We start from the raw sequence: 18,556 nt of genomic DNA on the forward strand, positions 1-18,556 counted from the left end.
TGGGAAGTGAACTGGATCATTTTCACAGCTTCAGGTACGAGGAGAGTATGAAATTCGCCTTGTACCTGATGGCTTCTCAGGATTGGATGGACCCAAAATGTTCTTTTTTGAAACAGTGAGAGGACCACAAAATCATCCCCACTGCTCGACTTCATTTAAATCCAGCAGCGAACTTTCAAATTGAATAGAATATTTAAATGTATCAGACTCAGTGGACGCATATGGAAAATACTGACCCTGTGCAGAGACGTTAATAATCCTTCAGTAAGAGGAGACAAAGGGAGGATAGATGCTAAGTTAAGAGGTGTGGGAGGGTTTTGGACATTCGACTCAAAATGTGAATGACATGCTTGCCATAGAACATTTAATAATGTTACTGTGCTTGTTCACTCATAGCCTCTGTTAAGGTGGTTATAATTGTTTTTTTTTGCACTATAAACCTGGGTCCTGTTTGACCTGGAATGCACCTTAGAGAGTTCCAGCTCTGTAGATACCAAGAAAGAAAGTAGATAACTTGCACATGCCCATAGAAATAGCCAAACCTGTTATTTTTGTTATTTTAAATTGCAAAACTTTTATAAAGCACTGCCCACAAATCACATGAAATAAACATGGTGTATCCTACATCCTCTGCCATTGTGCCAATAATGCTTGGCTGGTAAGCTCGAGAAAAGAGATGTGCACAAAAAAACAGATGCATGGTCCAGTTTCACTTACATCATCACAACAAGCATTAGACAGAGAGACATAGATACTATATAGGTAATTATACCAAAATAATACTGTCACATAATCAAATAAAGTTATTGTACATTTTAAGAATTATAAATATTGATCAGCAGATAAAATTGGGTTTGAAATTCAGCTTAATGATTTGATTTACAGATTTTAAACCCGGAGAGGCAGGTGTAAGAGGAGAAAGAGAGAAGGGAAATTCAAATGAAAAGATCCATTCAGTTAATTTACCACAGCTCCTACATAAGAACTCAGCACCACAACAAAAGAAAGGAAGAGCAGAAATGAGACAAACTGTAAAACTTCTCCAATCTTCCCAACATTTAGTAGCTCACTGTACATGAAGATTACATTTTATGTATCGATATTAAATTATAATAAATGCAGAGGGTCATGAGATGAGTCATGAATTAAGAAAATCATTTTCAGGATGATCTATAAGGGATATTCTATTTATGAATAAAAAAAATTAATCAGACCTTTGGTCTTACTCATTTGTGGTTCTTTGTCTTATATCTTAGCTACTAGCCACTAGACTGTTTATCTCGTCGGCTTCACACTCTACATGTGTATTGTTTTGGCTCCAAGAAAGTGCAGTGTTGAATTTGGTGTTTTTGGCACATGATATGTTTAACATTAATACATTTTAAATAAACAGTCGACCAGTGCTCTGTAGCGGCAGCTGGGTCTCATCCACCAAAGTGACGTTGTCAATTACAACAGCAACAATGACTATTGATTGTGGTAACAGCTCCAGTAAACCTTGAATAAACAGGTGAACAGCTCATTGTGCAGCAGCGGTGGCGCAGTTTCAGGGGTCTGTCTTTACTTGCTGCAACTCAGCATCACTTTAGCTTTTTGAGAAAGAAAGCTGCAAGCAGTATTAACACAGACAAAGCAAACAGGCAGGTTACACCGAACCAGTTACTCAAATGAGAGACAATAAGAAAGGTGGACGACTGACTCTAGAACCTCTGTTTCCCCCTCTCTCTGTAGGAGTGTGCTGGGGAGCCTCTGTTCATGCTTTACTGTGCCATGAAGCAGCAGATGGAGAAGGGACCCATCGACGCCATCACAGGAGAAGCCCGCTACTCCCTCAGTGAGGACAAGCTCATCAGGCAGCAGATTGACTACAAAACACTGGTCAGTAAACTCACTGTGTCTCCAGGGTTCTGGGGCTGTCCTATCCAATCTGAATCACTGCACGACTCATTACGTTTCAGTCACATTTGACAAAGATGAAGATTTTAAAACCAAACTGGAAGTAATCAGCAGTAAGAAACGACAGAGCCTCTTTTTCCCTGAATGGATTTGGAATGTTGCTTCAGGATTTGGTCCAGGGGAAACATGAAGCCGCAGCACCAGTTATGTTTGGAGTGAGGATGGGATCTGTCTGAAAACTGGCCCGATCTTAGTACTGTGTTATTGACTTTGTCTGTCCAAAAAAAGAACTACAGGTCTGGATTGGAACCACACAGATGAACCTCGTTGAACTTTCAGTTAATTTTTACAAACAGGAAAATGCCTGGATGATAATATAGCTACTGCAGTGGTGAATTTCGTCATCAGGGGCCATAAAGGGGCCACAATTTACACAGAGGGGCCCTTACTTGTCCAACGTCTATGCACAGTTCCCGATTCAGTATGATGCACATTGAAGTCATTCCTTGTTTACTGTTAGCTCTAAAGCTTTGAGCAAAGCCTCATATTATTGTATATAACTTGCAGTGTTCCTGCTTCAACCTAATTTATTTTGTCTCCTTCCCTTTTGTTTTTTTTCCTTCTGCCAGACGTTGCACTGTGTAAACCCAGAGAATGAGAATTCCGCAGAGGTGACGGTCAAGTGTCTGAATTGTGACACCATCACTCAGGTCAAAGAGAAGCTGCTCGATGCTGTGTACAAGGGCAGCCCCTATTCACAAAGGCCAAAGGCTTCTGATATGGACCTGGGTAAGAAGCACAGTGCTGCACATGCATGTATGAATCCTGCACAGATTTTATCACTTCCGCTCAAAACACACAATCACAACTTGTACAAGTTAGCTGTAGTATGATGGTTTGGTGCACTTGTCTGAACTGCTGGTTAATGTCAGTGGTCGTGACAGAGCTAGAGATGTGTTGGATGTTTACGTGAATCAAACTCAGGTGACTAGATTTTAGTTGACATTATTGTTATTACATATGAAATAATTCATTATATTTTGACCACATTGGGAGAGTGCAGAAACCCTTGAACACAACATTTGCTTATTATCACCTTATTACGTTGCTCACCTACATATCCTGCAGACACAGTGTGCATTAATGTGGAGTCCTGTTCTAGTTCCAGTTACTGAGGAAAACATGTGGCTTTGTAAATGCTCCACATGTTCATCAGCAATAGTCAAAAAAAAATTGAAAAGCAAAATAATGAGCTGAGAGCAGCTAACCTCTTTAAGGCTTTATGGAGCCAAGAGGAGCTGCAGAGGCCTACAAGATATTGGTCATTTGAAAATATTGATTTGAGCATCTTTCAGTCGTGACTACAGTTCAAAGAAGTGGATGAGTACACTGCAAACACCTCACAAATACATCGATGCCATTACTCAAAGCCTGCAACAGTTGTGATTAAGGAATAAAGAAAATGAAGAAAATATTATTCACTGTTTGTTGCATTTGTGTGTAGCTTAAGAACTGACAACTTGTGTAAGTTTATCTAATCCTCCGTATCCTTTTTTTCTGAAGAATGGCGTCAAGGTCGGATGGCCAGAATCATTCTGCAAGATGAAGATGTCACAACTAAGATCGACAACGACTGGAAGCGCCTCAACACACTGGCTCACTATCAGGTACACGAGCACCGGCATGCACTGCAGACAGGAACGAGCAGGAGCTGTGCGCTAAGCCGCTCTCATACTGTATTTTGTTGTGTGTCTGTCTGTGCAGGTGACGGACGGCTCGGTGATCGCTCTGGTGCCAAAGCAGAACTCTGCCTACAACATCTCCAACTCGTCCACCTTCACCAAGAGCCTCAGCAGATACGGTACGGCTCACACTCTCCTCGTCACCTCATCCTATTTAAATCATTCTGTCAATGATTCCCATTCCTCCCGCTGCACCCTCCATTGCTCTTTCATTCTCTCTCTCTTTGTTTTTCATTGCCATGATTGGCTGCATTTCTTTTTCTTTTTTTTCCCTGCCTCCCTCTGAGTGAATGGCAATCCTTTTTATCCTCTCCTATCAGCCCGGGCCAAGGCTATTCCATGGCTATTTCCAAGCAGTCCATAAATGACAGGCATTAAATTAGACACCTCGATCCCAGCTGACAGAGTGGAAGAGAAGAGAGGCAGAGAAAGGGAGGACCCCTGGCAGTCAGATAAACAGATAGAGGCCCAGCATCAATATTGTATACTTCACTAGAAAATTTGAATATGGAGAAGATAAATGGCTCTGTAGTTAGATAAAGCTCGAACCTTGTCTGCTACTCAGTAGGAAATGATCTTAACATTTACATTTCTGCTGTTGTCCCAAGGTAAGCTGATCTAAAAAATACATCTGATAAAAAAAAATTGGAAAAAGAAAGACGAAAAAGGTTTTGTTGAAGGTATTAACCCCTTTTCCTGTGTTTGTCTATGATATGAAATTCGATTAGGCATTGATATTGAATTAACTCTGGTGACGGTTGTGGTATCTGAAAACAGGAGAAAAATAAGCCCAGAAGAGACAAAGAGAGAAGTGGAGGTCGTCAACAAAATTAGGAATATTATTTCCTTTCATATATGAATAATGCCGCAGAAGATTGTCCTGGTCAGACTCGAGGAGTACAGCCTGTGGAGAGAGTGCAGGACATGAAGAATAATTCCGGTGGGATTTTCGGTGGCCAACTCAGACATGGGCGTTCGAGTATAAAGCCCGTCTGTAAAAGGCTCGAAAGCAGCTCATTGTACAATGACATCGTATATGAAGGTGGCTTTTTTCACCTCCACCTTTCATATTGACATTTGTACAATGAAAACCACTTAAAGTTACCAAGAAGCTTTGGACAAATCATTCCTACACGACTGCTGTTTGAATAATCAATTTATAGTTTTCAAGTCAGCTCACAGAGTTTGGTTAAACTAGGCTGAGGCAATTCATGACGGTGTTTCAGCAAGCTCAATCAATAAGTGACGCAGATAGTGACACACATGCACATACACAGACACACACATACACACACACACACACACGGACAGCCAATAGAGAAGGTAATGGTCCACTGAAATTCATGAGGTTATCATAAAGATCAGCTCTTCGTGTGATTGTTGACCAGCATGAAGAAATGTTTTTCTGCTGTGAACAACGAAGCCCCTGCTGTAAACTCTTCCTGCAGTCTGGCGTATGTTTAGACTCTCTTCTAATTCATGAGGTTGTTGGACTCCCATTGCGTGTACATATTTAATTCCACCGTAAGGGAGTGTGTGCATGCTGTGCTGTGTGCCGTGTCTTATCTTCCTCTACTGCTGTGGCTCAGTGAATTATTTTGACCTCCCTTTCCTGCTCAGCTCGCCGTTTTTGGAATTCGCCAGAGCATAGCTATCACTCCCTCTCTCCTGCAGCAGGTGTTTTCCTTGGTGAGTGAAGTGTAATGCTTTGTCTCTGACCAAACTTGGCTTGGAGCAGGGAAAGGACCCTCGCCCAGGTTATCATGTATCTTTAGATTTGCAAATGTTACTGTTGTCCAGAACATGATTTGATATAATAGGTTGTTCCATATTTAGATCTCAATAAGATGATAATCTGCATTAAACAAATTATGAGCTACCTAATTATATTTGCCTCTGTACATGTCAAATATTTTTTTCTCAAAGTTGGTGTCCGTCATTTTAGGTAGTTGTTATTACATTGACGCATGTCTAATTATCATTTTGAAATGTCGGGACTAATAGTTGATTCTGATTGGTCGACTATGTCTATCAGCGGGACGTCATTACCACAGCTCCACCCCCTGATCACTACTGCACAGATTGCAGCGTTCATCTGGGATATTTTGGCTTAATTTCCTGATAGTTTGAGGAAGTGGAAGGGCATCATCCATCTTTAAAAACAGCCCATGGATCAGTGTCACACCTTGCTTTTGCTTTTGTGTGTGTGTGTGTTTGTGTGTGTGTGTGTGTGTGTGTGTGTGTGTGTGCGTGTATGTGTGTGTGTGTGTGTGTGTGCGCGTGCGCACGTGCGTGTGCGTTAATGTCAGCCACCAGCAGCAATGATAGGTTTGGTATCAGAGCCACTCCGCATCCCGCTGGCACTAGCACCATCCCACTCAGCCTCATTCACTGTTCTATCCTGTGCTCCCCCATTACTCTCCATTTCACCCCTCTCTCCCCCCAGATGTTTAGTCTTTGTGTCCATTTACCCCCCCCCCCCCCCCCTTCATCTCCCCACATTCCCTCCCTCCACTCCTCTTCACGTCCTTTCCCGCATCAACATTTTTCTCTTTTATCTATCATCCATCCATTCCATATTCCCTCCTTCCCCCAGGATGGGAGCTACTCAGCAGATATTCATCTCCCCCCCTGTGCACCTCCCTTGTTCCTTCCTCCCTCTCTCTCAACCCTTAATGGAATGGTCATAGATATGCATCTCTTTGCTTCACTCTAATCAACTCTGACACCCACACCATGAATAATGAAAGCAACACAGAGAGAAATGGTGGGGGAGAGATATTCAAGTGTGTTTGGGGGTATTTACTGGTCTGGTAAAATGGCCCTAACAAGGCAAATTAGCCCTTTTGCATTCACTGCATCACGGTTTCAAAAGGAAGCTGACATAAAGCTGAAATAATCAATCTGTCTTGTGTGTGTGGATTTAGAGAGTATGCTGAGGACAGCCAGCAGTCCAGACAGCCTACGATCCAGAACACCCATGATCACGCCCGACCTGGAGAGTGGCACCAAACTGTGGCATCTGGTGAAGAACCACGACCACTCGGACCAGAGAGAGGGCGACCGGGGAAGCAAGATGGTCTCTGAGATCTACCTGACCAGGCTGCTTGCCACAAAAGTAAGACGCAGGGGAGGAACCTGCACATCTGTGTGTTGTTATTTTCTCAAACAGCACTTAGAAGAACTGAGTGACATTCAAACCCAACACTAAAACTCAGACTAATGGAACCTTTAAGGTTGTAGATGTGGAGGAAAGTACTCACACTGACTGTCCTTGAGGGGTCTTAAAATCCTAGAAAGGTAAATTATATACATTTTAAATTTCCATTAAGCATTTGGCGGAATGTTTGTCCAGCTGTAAGCTTTCAGAGGCATTGTCCAGAACACAAGTACATCTCAAAGGAGAAGCGTCTGGATGGTATACAAACTTCAAGTATTACTTTAAAAAATTGATGTTCGAATGTATAATTAAATCATTACTTCGAGGTAGAAACTGATCTTGTGGTCTCTTTGCTGTTCTAATTTCAACTAGCATCCTGTAGCTATAGTTAATAGCAGAGCAGTTTCAGCAAAATTACTGCTTGTAATCTACTAGAGGAAAACTGAAACTTGGAACAGGAAAGCAAGTAAAGCCGTTTTCAGAAAGGAGAAAAGGCCGGAACCAATTGTGTGGACTTTTCCGGGTCTCAAGACACACCACATAGGAAATTGCCAGGGAGCGGAGGGAGTGGTTGTCCAGCAAAGTAGTCAGACTCGAAAGCACAATTGGGTCCTGTTGCAGCCAAAGCCTCGTAAATTTACTTTGGCTCAACACTGTGACTGCAACATAAAAAGAGGACACCACGCTGGAGTCACGACTAAAACAAAGAGTTTTTTTAACAAAACGAAGAATAAACGAATAGAGGCCGGGACAATAAGAAAAGAAAACTGGGAACATCTGGACCATCCACGAGGGGTGAATGCAGAAGTTGCAGAATTCAGAAATGATCAGAATTATCAGGGTGTTAACCAAGAAAATAACTTCTAGAGCTCCCCTCACCACCACCACCACACACTCTCTCACACACACACACACAGACAGCAAAGGGCACAGCAGGGCAAACCCCTTCAGCACTGGACAGCTCCACAAAGGCAATGACAGAACTGACAGTTGCCGTGTTGGATGCCACACTGTCGGCCAGCTGCTCTTGTGCCATAGATTTTTTTTACCAGGGCTAACATCAACCACGGCACCACCTGGCTTACTGGCTTTTCATCTGCAAAGCATGAAAAGTTTCATTGATATGTCCCCGTTTTTTACAATGAAAACAAACTCGGCTCTATCTAGTGGATCTCCCCTCAGGCCCCACTGGAAACACTGACATAAGCCAGCACCACAAAGGAAGTCGAGCCGTTACCTGAACCACTATCATTAAACCGAGGGTGCAACCTTTTCACCAGACACAGATTTGTGAGTGAGAACATATTCATCCGCAATAATCGCAGCATCTGAATATTTGAGAGTGTTCTGCTCATTCAGGGAAGTGGAAGCCCTCTCAGCCAAGCAGCTTTTAAACCCCTCCAAGAGCCAAAAGGTTTTAAGATCACTCAACGTTTTGACACCTGTCAAATAATGCCTCTTTCTGGAGAGTAAACTAGAAATCGGTTTGAGACTCAAGTTTTCTGTATTTGCAGAACTTCTGACGATAAGCCTCTGGCACAAGTTCAGATGATCCCAAAATACCAGCTTTAACGTTCTCATAATCAAGGCTCTTCTTAGGAGGCAACGCTGCATAAACCTCCTGGACTTTACCCGTAAGTACGGTCTGCCATAAAAGTGTCCAAATATCTTTGGACCAACTTTTTTTTTCAAGATTTCTCAGCTCAAGACTACTGGTAATTTCTATCCCTCTCAAATCAAGCCGACGCAACTCCAACTCAATCTCTTTCAATGTCAGCTGTTCATCCAAACCCGCCTCCTCTCACTTGGTAGAAGCAACTCCACCCTTCGCGGCTTCACCAGCTGAAAGCAATCTCCTCTCAACCAAAGCAGACGACAGCTTCTTGCCTTGTGATAGTAATATCTAATTTCCTTGCAATGAATTGGAGATTATCCTTAGTACATTTCTCATACAACTCATGCCTAGGGTTGCTCAGAAAATCCTCCTAATCGAACTCCATCATTACGCAGGGAAACCAATGTGCAAAGTGATTATTACACCAAAACCACAAATATACAACTCCCCCTCAGCTCTGCACACAAAGTTTCATTGTCAATCCAAATATAATGCGTCAGCGTTGTATTATGCACACTAACAACGAGTGTGCACACCAAGTTTTATGGCCAAAAAAACAAACGCACACACGCGGCACTGTCGGGCTAACTGTGCTAACCAAGTGCTACAAAGTAACAGGGACAGCAAAATTGAGAATCCACAAAAGATCACTATGCAAACAAAGTGTTACAGCGCAACAAAGTAAACACGCATAGTAACCTTAGAGGAGGCCACTCCACACAACGAGCAGCACACTGCCACAACTCAAACCACTACAGCCCACAAAGGTACAACAGTAGTAACATCCCAAAACCTTCACATACCGACAACAGCATCGGCTTTTAAGACAAGCCCCCAGATATGATTATGGACACAGCAGAATCCGTCAGAGGATCTCCAGCTGTGTTCTCACAGTGGCTCACTCTGCTATTATCTGAGTGTTTTACCTGGGGGCCAGCAGGAGAAACTCCAGAGAAAGTGTAGAGCCTCTCACTGGGACAATTGTGTTCTCACAATCGGCTTGGAGTTCAGTGATGTCTGAAAGCAGCTTAACAGGACTGGCCAGTAAAGATCTTCAGTTGAGATCGGTTTGGAGTCAGCTTCATCAATAAACCACATTTAGGAGACTTGTACTAAAGCATTTTACCAAATCTAACCAGAGCCAGTGAAGCATTTATTATGTGCATAACATCATGATTGATGGGTGGTGATAGATAGCAGTATTTTAGTGCATTTACTTGATTGACAAAGCCTTTTATTTTTTTTGATTTGTGCAAACCAAACAGTTTACCAATGGACCCTCTGTGTATTTAGACACACAAGCCTGTACTTCTATCCTTGTGAGGACACTCATGGATGACATTTATTCCATGGCTCATAACTGTAACCGTAACCATCACAACTCACCCACTCACACACACATACATATAATCCTCTACGTCTCAGAGACAATCCAGCTGTATTTCCTTGTGTCTCTCAGTTCTATGTCTCCTAATCATACGGGGGGGGGGACAGAGCAATGGGCAGCTGTTACAAGCGAGTCGGCTTTTCAATTTCCACTGGTAATAAGAAAAAACAGATTAATAAAAGGTGGGCTTGTGGTGCAGAGAGGCAGATACAGGAGGTGTCAGGAGACAGGTAATTTGTTGAGGGATTGAAGATTTGGCCACGCGTGATGAAAAAACAGAGAGGCAAATATAATTGAGTAGCTCATCTTGTCCTTGTCTATGTGCGTCTGCCTGCCCGGATGTCTCATCTATGCACATCTCAGCACTTTGATCCTTAACTGGGACAGAATTCATTCCTGTTCCATTTCAGGAAGGCTGACTAAATGTGATCCCCAAACATTTCTGCAGTAATAGATTCAGCCAGCCGGAGAAGTCCGGGAAACAAATGTGTTGTTTAAGGAAATTCAATCCCATTTATGTTGAAGAGTTGTCATTGGACGAGAGCGTCCGAGTCGAGGAGCTGGGCTTCCTGTTTGTGATTCTCTGCAGCTCAGTGACCAGAGCGAGGCAGTAACAAAGCATAAGTTATTGCTGTGATTCACAGTGGGACCATTCCCAGTGAAAACATACAAACATATGGCCCATTCAGGGGCTGTGCACACAAGTGGCTCAAACTAGTTCACTATATTCTGACACACAGCACTGTCACACTGTTATTAATCAGCCTCTGCCTTCTCACTGACATTTTCTTATTGTCTGAACCTCTAATATAAAGGTTGCATTATTAAGTAGAATATCGTAAAAATGTCTAAATATATTAGAGAAAATATATACTTAAATGACATAGTGCAGCCATCTTGACCACGTGTTTGTTCACAGGAAACCAGAAACATAACTTTTGGTGTGTATACTGTGACTGGCATTCAAGCTCCACTAAAACTAAAATGTTCTCTCATTCTTATGGAACAATACTGATTACCAGGCATAGTTAAATATACAGTTACATTTATAAATACAATTAATGAATAGCTAAATTCAAATCTTGGCGTTAAGTTTTAATTTTATGAAAAACACTGACAATATCTTAGCTGCAGATAAACCAGGTAGGATAAACACTACGTTTTCACTCTGCAACACAGAAACAATAAAAAGTGACTCACGAATAATTCCTGAAGTAGCTTCAGAGCAGTAACACAGGACCAGAGAACAGAGCAACAGGCCGGTTTCAGATGGGCACCAAACAATTAGAATTAAAACTAAGAAATATAATTTAATGTTCTTGTTTTGTCACTTTTCTCACTCTACCACTCAGGGTACGTTACAGAAGTTTGTGGACGACCTGTTTGAGACCATCTTCAGCACGGCACACAGAGGCAGTGCGCTGCCCCTCGCCATCAAGTACATGTTCGACTTCCTGGACGAGCAGGCCGACAAACACTCGATCAATGACTACGACGTACGACACACTTGGAAGAGCAACTGGTTAGTGAGATAGTTTTCTCTCTCTCTCTCTCGTTTTACATTTAACAATTGAAACAAACTATTGCCATGGATTTACAGTTACAATTACAAGATGGCAACCTAAAATACAATGAAGGCTTTAACGCATACTATTTAAGTTATCATGTTTCAAATGAAAATAGCAAACGTTTATTTCCAGCTTTTCAGATGGGGATGATTTGTTGCTTTTAATTGTTTTATGTGATATGTAATTGATTCAACATAATATATAAGATATCATGTGATTGATTAATAGGTTTTGGGGACAAAACAAAACTATTCCTCACCTTGGCCTTTGGAATTTAGATTGACATTATTTATCATTTTCTGACTTATTAATGTACAGCTCTACACTGGAATAGCATAGACTGTGTCATTTCAACATTACGATTTTCCGTATGTTATACAGAGTTTTACACCACTCAAAGTTTTTCTTACCAGATGATTGTCCATAACCTGTGTTCCAAGTGTGCATACTACCTAAAGAGCACAGTGTTTATGAGGGCTTAGTAATTATTGATGGGCAGTGGTAATTAGTGGCCAAAGTGTATTTAAATGGCCTTGTAACTGAGTGTGTTATGTAATAGAATGTTGTGATAATGATAGTGTTCTGCATCCCATCTGCTAATGCCTGGAAAGTATATATTACTGTGAATAATTATTCAAACTTAAGTCATTAAATCAGTGAATGCAAGTCTGCAAAATGCACAGACGAGTTAAATAGTTACTGTACGCTTGGTCGTAATTTACTGGATGACTTCAGAACATCTTTGAACTAGTGCTGCGATATTTTTCATACATTATTTATTCCCATTTATTTGATGGTTCATTTAGAGGATTGTTGTAAAACATTTAGCATATCTGACCACACAACTGACACATCACCTGAGATCATGGCACCTATTGAGTGAGATTACAATGAACACAAGGTTTAAATGTACACAATTCCCTTATCAGATATTAAAATTAAGTAGTACAATTCTAACAAAGTCAGTGAAATACCTGTCACAAGGGGCATAGTTATACAGGCGTTTACCAGTTATAATGTACTGCATGTAAACTTGACTGTGTGTTTCTTTACCTTCTGCAGTCTTCCTCTGCGTTTCTGGGTGAACGTGATCAAGAACCCCCAGTTTGTGTTTGACATTCACAAGAACAGCATCACGGACGCCTGTCTGTCTGTGGTAGCCCAGACCTTCATGGACTCCTGTTCAACCTCAGAACACAAACTGGGAAAAGACTCACCTTCGAATAAGCTTCTCTACGCTAAAGACATCCCCAACTACAAGAACTGGGTGGAGAGGTAGGTCAAAGTTTAACACAGACAAACTGACGTGCAAATCCACAAAACTCAACTAGAAACTCATTTAGTTCCTTGTACGACTTGTAGTATTAGGGCCACTTAAAGATTTTGACAATAAAGTGGTAGTATAACATGACCTAAGTTCTGATATTACAAAAAATAATTAAAAAAAAGTCATATTTTAACAAGATTAATGTGTCTACAAGAAAAAAGTTGTAATTTTACAAGACAAAGGTTATAAGATTAGGGGGGAAAAACATGCATTACAATATAATAGTGGAGGAGCCTCTTAAATTATACTTTATTAAGGGTTTAAGAAATAACAAAATATTTAAATTGCCTCTTCGTTAGTGTAGGAGATGTCTAATAGTGGTTTAAATACACAGGTATCGTTGATTACATGTTGTATTTATGCATGATGGATTCAATGAGGTTTCTTATTATCTCACAAGAAAATGAGATTAATCATCTCAAGCTTTTGGATCCAGACGAAGGAGAAATTGGCAAGTACAAAATACTCTGTTGTACTTATGAGCAGGTGGAATAATAATAGTAATATTACATTATATTTATAAAGTGCCTTTAATCGTGTTATTGACACTTTACATCAAGGTTAAAACCAGGGAGAGCCAATAAAAGCAAATACGTAGAAATATGAATTACATCATAGATCATATAAAAGCAGTTCTGCAGAGGTGAATTTTGAGCGATGTTTTGAAGGTTGGCAGGTCAGTGCAGCCTCTGAATGGTTGGGAGAGAGGGTTCCAGTGGGAGGAAGCAGCTTCAAAAAAGCCTCTGTCGCCCCAGGTCTGGTGCTTGGTCCTGAGTGGAGGTGACAGGAGGTTGGCATCAGAGGAGCGGAGGCTGGAGGAGAGAGGGTGGTGGTGGTGGTGGAGCAGAGGAGGGAGCCTGGCTATTGGGAAATTTGTGTGGAAGGTGAAGAATGATAATGTGACAAGCGCCGTGGAGTAATGGGATCAAGGTTATAAACATGGTATTAGGATTAAAAACAGCTGTAACACTCAAAAATACAGGTTGAACTTTATCTGGTTCTAGAAATCAAAGATTGGCTCTGGGTTAAATTGGTGTTAAGCAATCAGAGGAGGAATATGTGAAAACTCCTGAGAAAGTCCTGATCAAATTGTAGGGACGGTTAATGTCTGAAGAAGGCTTAAGTATCTTCTCTGAACTGCTACACCCTTCACTCTTTGGCAATTTGCTTTGCCGGGTCTTCAACAGCATGTATAGATGTTCCGATATTTCTGATACTGAACTTACCGAGATATAATGCGAGCAGGGCAGGGAACATCATCTGCCAAATGGGGATAATCATGTGTAAAACAAGTGTTGGCTCTAAACTAAATGATATATCCAAAGTGCAATGCCCTTCTCCTCTTGCCGCTGCAGCACTCATGCACTTGGACAACAACAGGCTTGACTGTGCTACAGTAAGTCCTGAGGCTTGCAGAGAGCATTTGGAGTTAGAGATAGGGATTTATAGGAGAGGGTTAATTGGGTGCAGTTAAACCTCGTTTCGCTCATGCCTCCTAACCCACTCTCAACATCAGACTGCCCTGCTGCAGTAAACCTTGAGATAGTTTAGATATGGATCCTGCAGGCAGGTTCAGGTGCAACTCAATATTGGTATATATTCTCAATCTACTGTGCTATTCACTGCCTGCTACATATTTACTGGAGTTTTTGCTCCTCTGCTGCAGCCGACAACACTGAGTCAATAATGTGAAGGTTGTTGCTCAGACAGAACGGACCTCAGTGGGTGCAAGTCAACACTCAACATGAGGGACTGCACATAAATAACTAATATTTGTTTTATGTGTAAAGCAAGGCCTTCTGTATCCATTTTTAGTCATCTCGATATAAATGACGTTTGACAAACAAACCTTATAGCAGATTAGCGCCACCTACTGGAATAGAATGGAATTGAATGTGGATAAGGTACGCAACCATGGAACGCTACACCCGTGCGGACCCTCGTTTTAGTATGAATGGAAATGTGGACAAGCACATGTAATCAATTCAAGTAAAAAAATCTCATGGACATGGAACCCGGAAAGAATAGTCAACCTTTTCAGGCAGCAGCTAATGTTAAATTGACAGAACTTAGTAGATTTGTTCTACATGTTTTATTTTGTGAGAGGCTGCTGCAGATTTTCTAATATTATCTTTTTGCCAAACCTGTCCGAACCCTTTTAGGCCACAACAGATGAAGAGTTCTACAGAGAACCCATCTGGAAAGCTTACACTGCTCAAAATAATTTAACAAAAAGCAATTGTGGATGACCAGAATATTCATGTTCAGACTCTGTTTGAATAAAATAAGTGTATAAGCTTTTGGACGTAATACGGATGTTTTCTTGATGTTTACCTGTTTGCCTGATGTCTCCTCCAGGTATTACTCTGACATCTCCCGCATGCCGGCCATCAGCGACCAGGACATGAGTGCATACCTAGCAGAGCAGTCCCGCCTGCACCTCAGCCAGTTCAACAGCATGTCTGCGCTGCACGAGATCTACTCCTACATCATCAAATACAAAGACGAGGTGGGCTCCGTCGATTCCCAACCACCTCCCCCCCTACCCTCCTCACTTGCCTTGACTAATACCATGAGGTCATTTTAATTCAATTACACTGATAACCAGTGGTACAGGCTGGAAGGTATTATCACCATTAGGATGCACATTAAGGCATGAGCTCAACACATTACAGACCTAACGGAGCCACATTAAATTAATGTGGTTTTCATTTCCCCCCCCTCGACATGTACAGTGTCCCACAGCTGCTGCCGGCTGATTAAAACTCCACATTTCGTCTCAAAGTGTGTGGTTTATCTGATAAAGGAGCAGTTTGATATTTTTTTGCTGAAGAAGATCAAACCAACCATTCTCCTCTCTGTGCTAAATATGAGGCTTTTGTAGGGATTAAACAAACAAGAGACAACATGCTAATTACTGAGCTTTAGAAGCGCTGCTAGGTCGATTTTTTGTTTTACCTTTAGACACAAGCCAGGCTGAGGGTCTCCTCCCTGTTTTTAGTCTGTGCTCAGACAAACTCACCATCTGCCTGCAATGGCTTCATAATTTAGCGTACATACACATATGAGAGTGATATAAAAAATGAATGTATTTTTTTGTACCTTTATTCAAGAGAGTAGTTTTTTGATTTGCTGCACGTCAGCTTTAGCTCTTCTCCACTTGCTGCTTTTGTGCGTAAGAGAAACTTCTGCCCTCCGATTTTTCTGTGCAGCAACTCTGTCAAAACAGCCAACCAATAGAATGCCAGATGGAGTGATGATGATATGCCTTTTTGGAGAGCGGTAGTGCAGGAACCTGGTTAAATTGATCGCCTGTGCAGCACAGAAACCTAACACATCCACAACAAGGGTCACAGTTTCACTTGTCAACAATACACCTGGCATTCTATTGGTTGGGGAGTTTTGATAGATTCATTGCCTACCAAAAATCTGAGAGTTGAGGAGAAATCAGAGAGCGGATGTTTAACACAAGCACAGAGGCAGCGTGTGGAGAAGAGCTGAAGTTGGAGCGCAGCAAATTTAAGCACAAGCATGGTTCATCTGAGTGAAAGCATTACAATATCTGAACTTGAAAACAATACGTACGAATAACCCTAAAACTGAAAGCCCAAGCCCTTGAATAAAGAGAGAAGAAACAAATATAGAATTTCATGTAACTCTCGGCAACAAAGCAAATAAGTGTATTTGACAAATATTGAACTATTTTCGCTAATGTGATCAAGCTGTACGTTGCTCATGTTTTTCAAAGAAGAGAAGGAGGCAGGATTAATTAGTAAAATAATGTGTGTGTTACTTGCTTCTGCCGAACGTGTGTGTGCATGTGAGAGTGTGCACGCTAAATGTCCTTGTTTAAGTGGACTGATAATTTAGCCTTAAATCTGTTCCATGCCCCCTCGTCCAACCCATTAAGACCCAAATGACTGAAAGAGCCCCCTCGCACCCCCACCCTCCAAGCTATTTAATCTTTCCTCCATCTCCTTATCCCTCCTTCTTTCCTTCACTGCCTCATTATCCTCCATCCTCTCCATCCCTTAATTTCCCCCTCCCATGAGTCACCGCGGTTCATATAACCCCCCCTCCTCTTTCACCCTCCTCCCGCTTCTGATGGACAGCCCCGTGTCCTTTGCAACCTCCGCCTTCCCCAGCTTTATCGCGCTTTTATGTGGCGACCGATAAGTTGTCTCAGCCAGCCTCCCTCCCTCCCTCCCTCCCTCCCCTCCTCCCTCCCTCCCTCCCCTCCGTCCCTCCGTAGCAGCAGTATTACAGTGGTTAAGCTGGCTGGCTGCAGGTGTCTCCATTCAAACCAAATGCCCCCCTTCATTACAGCCTATTATACAGATGTAGGCAGCTGCACAATCGCAGTCGCCCTCTGACACATGCCCTGACCTCACGTGCACACAGAAAAATGCACGTGCGTGAATGTACACGCTCAAAAATGTTTGCTGATACACACACACACTTCAGTAAGAGAGGACAAGTGCACACATACATACAGTCTTTTTGCACAAGCTCCTCTCTGCCCTGTTCAAGGCCCACATAATAAAACACCAACAGACACACACAAAAACACACACACCACTCTCCAAGTGGCCTTGATCATGCAGTTGTGGACATCCTGCTCACCCAGACACCTGCCCACCATCTCCATGCTGTCAGCATCTGTTTAAAATGCCATCACTAACAGAGACTCTGACATAAGCCACAGAGCATTTGTGTTAATGAGTTTGCTGCATGCAATAAGATATAAAGAACTGATCATCTTTCTCCATATTTGTGTCCAGATCCTTTCAGCGTTGCAGAAGGACGACCAGTCGCGCAGACAGCGGCTACGCGGAAAGCTGGAGCAGGTGATCGACACCATGGCTCTGGCCAGCTGAGGACCAGCCAATCACGCTCCTCGGCTAGCAGAGAACTGGCCGACCAGCACACCTTCCCTGACAACCGTAGACGCCCCGTGACATTTAGACCCTCAACGTTTGAAGTCTCTCGCTGTCGCCCTTGTAAACAACAACAAACATGAGCAGCAGAAAAGACTGCCAGGACACAAGCACCCAGCGGCAGCCCACTGGAGAGATAGCAGAGTTTGGACCTAAAGCCAGGGTTGGGGTTTTTTTTTGTTTTTTGTTTTTTTCTGAGCCCCCAACCCAGCCCTGAACAACCAAATCAACCCCCCCGACAGTCTCAGCAGATATGGTCCTCAGCTCAGGAGAGAGTTCATTTTCATCAAGGCCCCTCATCACATTGAGAGTCCTAGAGGGGCAGCAGCTGGGTACTTTGGCCACAATCAGGAGCAGTACATGCACAGTGGCGACCAGAGACTCATGGAGCCGGACGCAGAGCTGAAACGCTGCAGGGGGAAAAGGTACAAGTCACCAGCCAGTAGCTTTCCACAGCCAGAGCTACAGTTCAATAGCAACTGTGGGCTAATACAAATCCAGGATGCGATATCTCTATACTTGATCCCTTTCTCTTTCCTGTTGCTGTCCTCAACGGGGAGGTCAGTGGTCAAGGGACAGCTACAGAGCAGCCGCCATGGAGCTGGTGGAAATTCAGTGTGTTGCTCAAAGACACTTCAGCAGGACACTTGGCTGCCACCGCAGAGCAACCATGAGGAAGGACTTTGCAGGGAAACTCTTCCTCCAGCACTGACTCTCTATCAACAAGACCTCTGAGAAAGGACATCTTCAGTTTCACCACTCGGCTTTTGATTTGTTATTGTATTCGATTCCGTTGTTCCCTCAACTGCCTACTCTCCCTAGTGCTGTGCCACTTGTGTTACTGCTGAATTTGCACAACAAAGCTAAATCAAAAGAGAGAAGAGGATATATGAATATATATATATATATATATGGATATATAAA

General features: G+C 42.5%; 1 protein-coding gene across 1 annotated transcript in view; it reads left to right on the top strand.

Moving 5' to 3' along the window:
- Positions 1 to 17,659, top strand: part of LOC128442895 (plexin-A1) — a 253,205-nt gene extending 235,546 nt beyond the window's left edge. Inside the window, exons 25-33 of the mRNA XM_053425513.1 lie at positions 1,732 to 1,878; positions 2,526 to 2,685; positions 3,460 to 3,563; positions 3,661 to 3,757; positions 6,566 to 6,756; positions 11,153 to 11,322; positions 12,431 to 12,643; positions 15,054 to 15,204; positions 17,477 to 17,659. Coding sequence (XP_053281488.1) covers positions 1,732 to 1,878; positions 2,526 to 2,685; positions 3,460 to 3,563; positions 3,661 to 3,757; positions 6,566 to 6,756; positions 11,153 to 11,322; positions 12,431 to 12,643; positions 15,054 to 15,204; positions 17,477 to 17,572 — 1,329 coding nt within the window. The 3' untranslated portion in view covers positions 17,573 to 17,659. The remainder of the gene's footprint in view (positions 1 to 1,731; positions 1,879 to 2,525; positions 2,686 to 3,459; positions 3,564 to 3,660; positions 3,758 to 6,565; positions 6,757 to 11,152; positions 11,323 to 12,430; positions 12,644 to 15,053; positions 15,205 to 17,476) is intronic.
- Positions 17,660 to 18,556: the final 897 nt, after the last annotated feature.

Source organism: Pleuronectes platessa, chromosome 6 (assembly GCF_947347685.1).
Source record: "Pleuronectes platessa chromosome 6, fPlePla1.1, whole genome shotgun sequence".
Classification (NCBI taxonomy): domain Eukaryota; kingdom Metazoa; phylum Chordata; class Actinopteri; order Pleuronectiformes; family Pleuronectidae; genus Pleuronectes; species Pleuronectes platessa.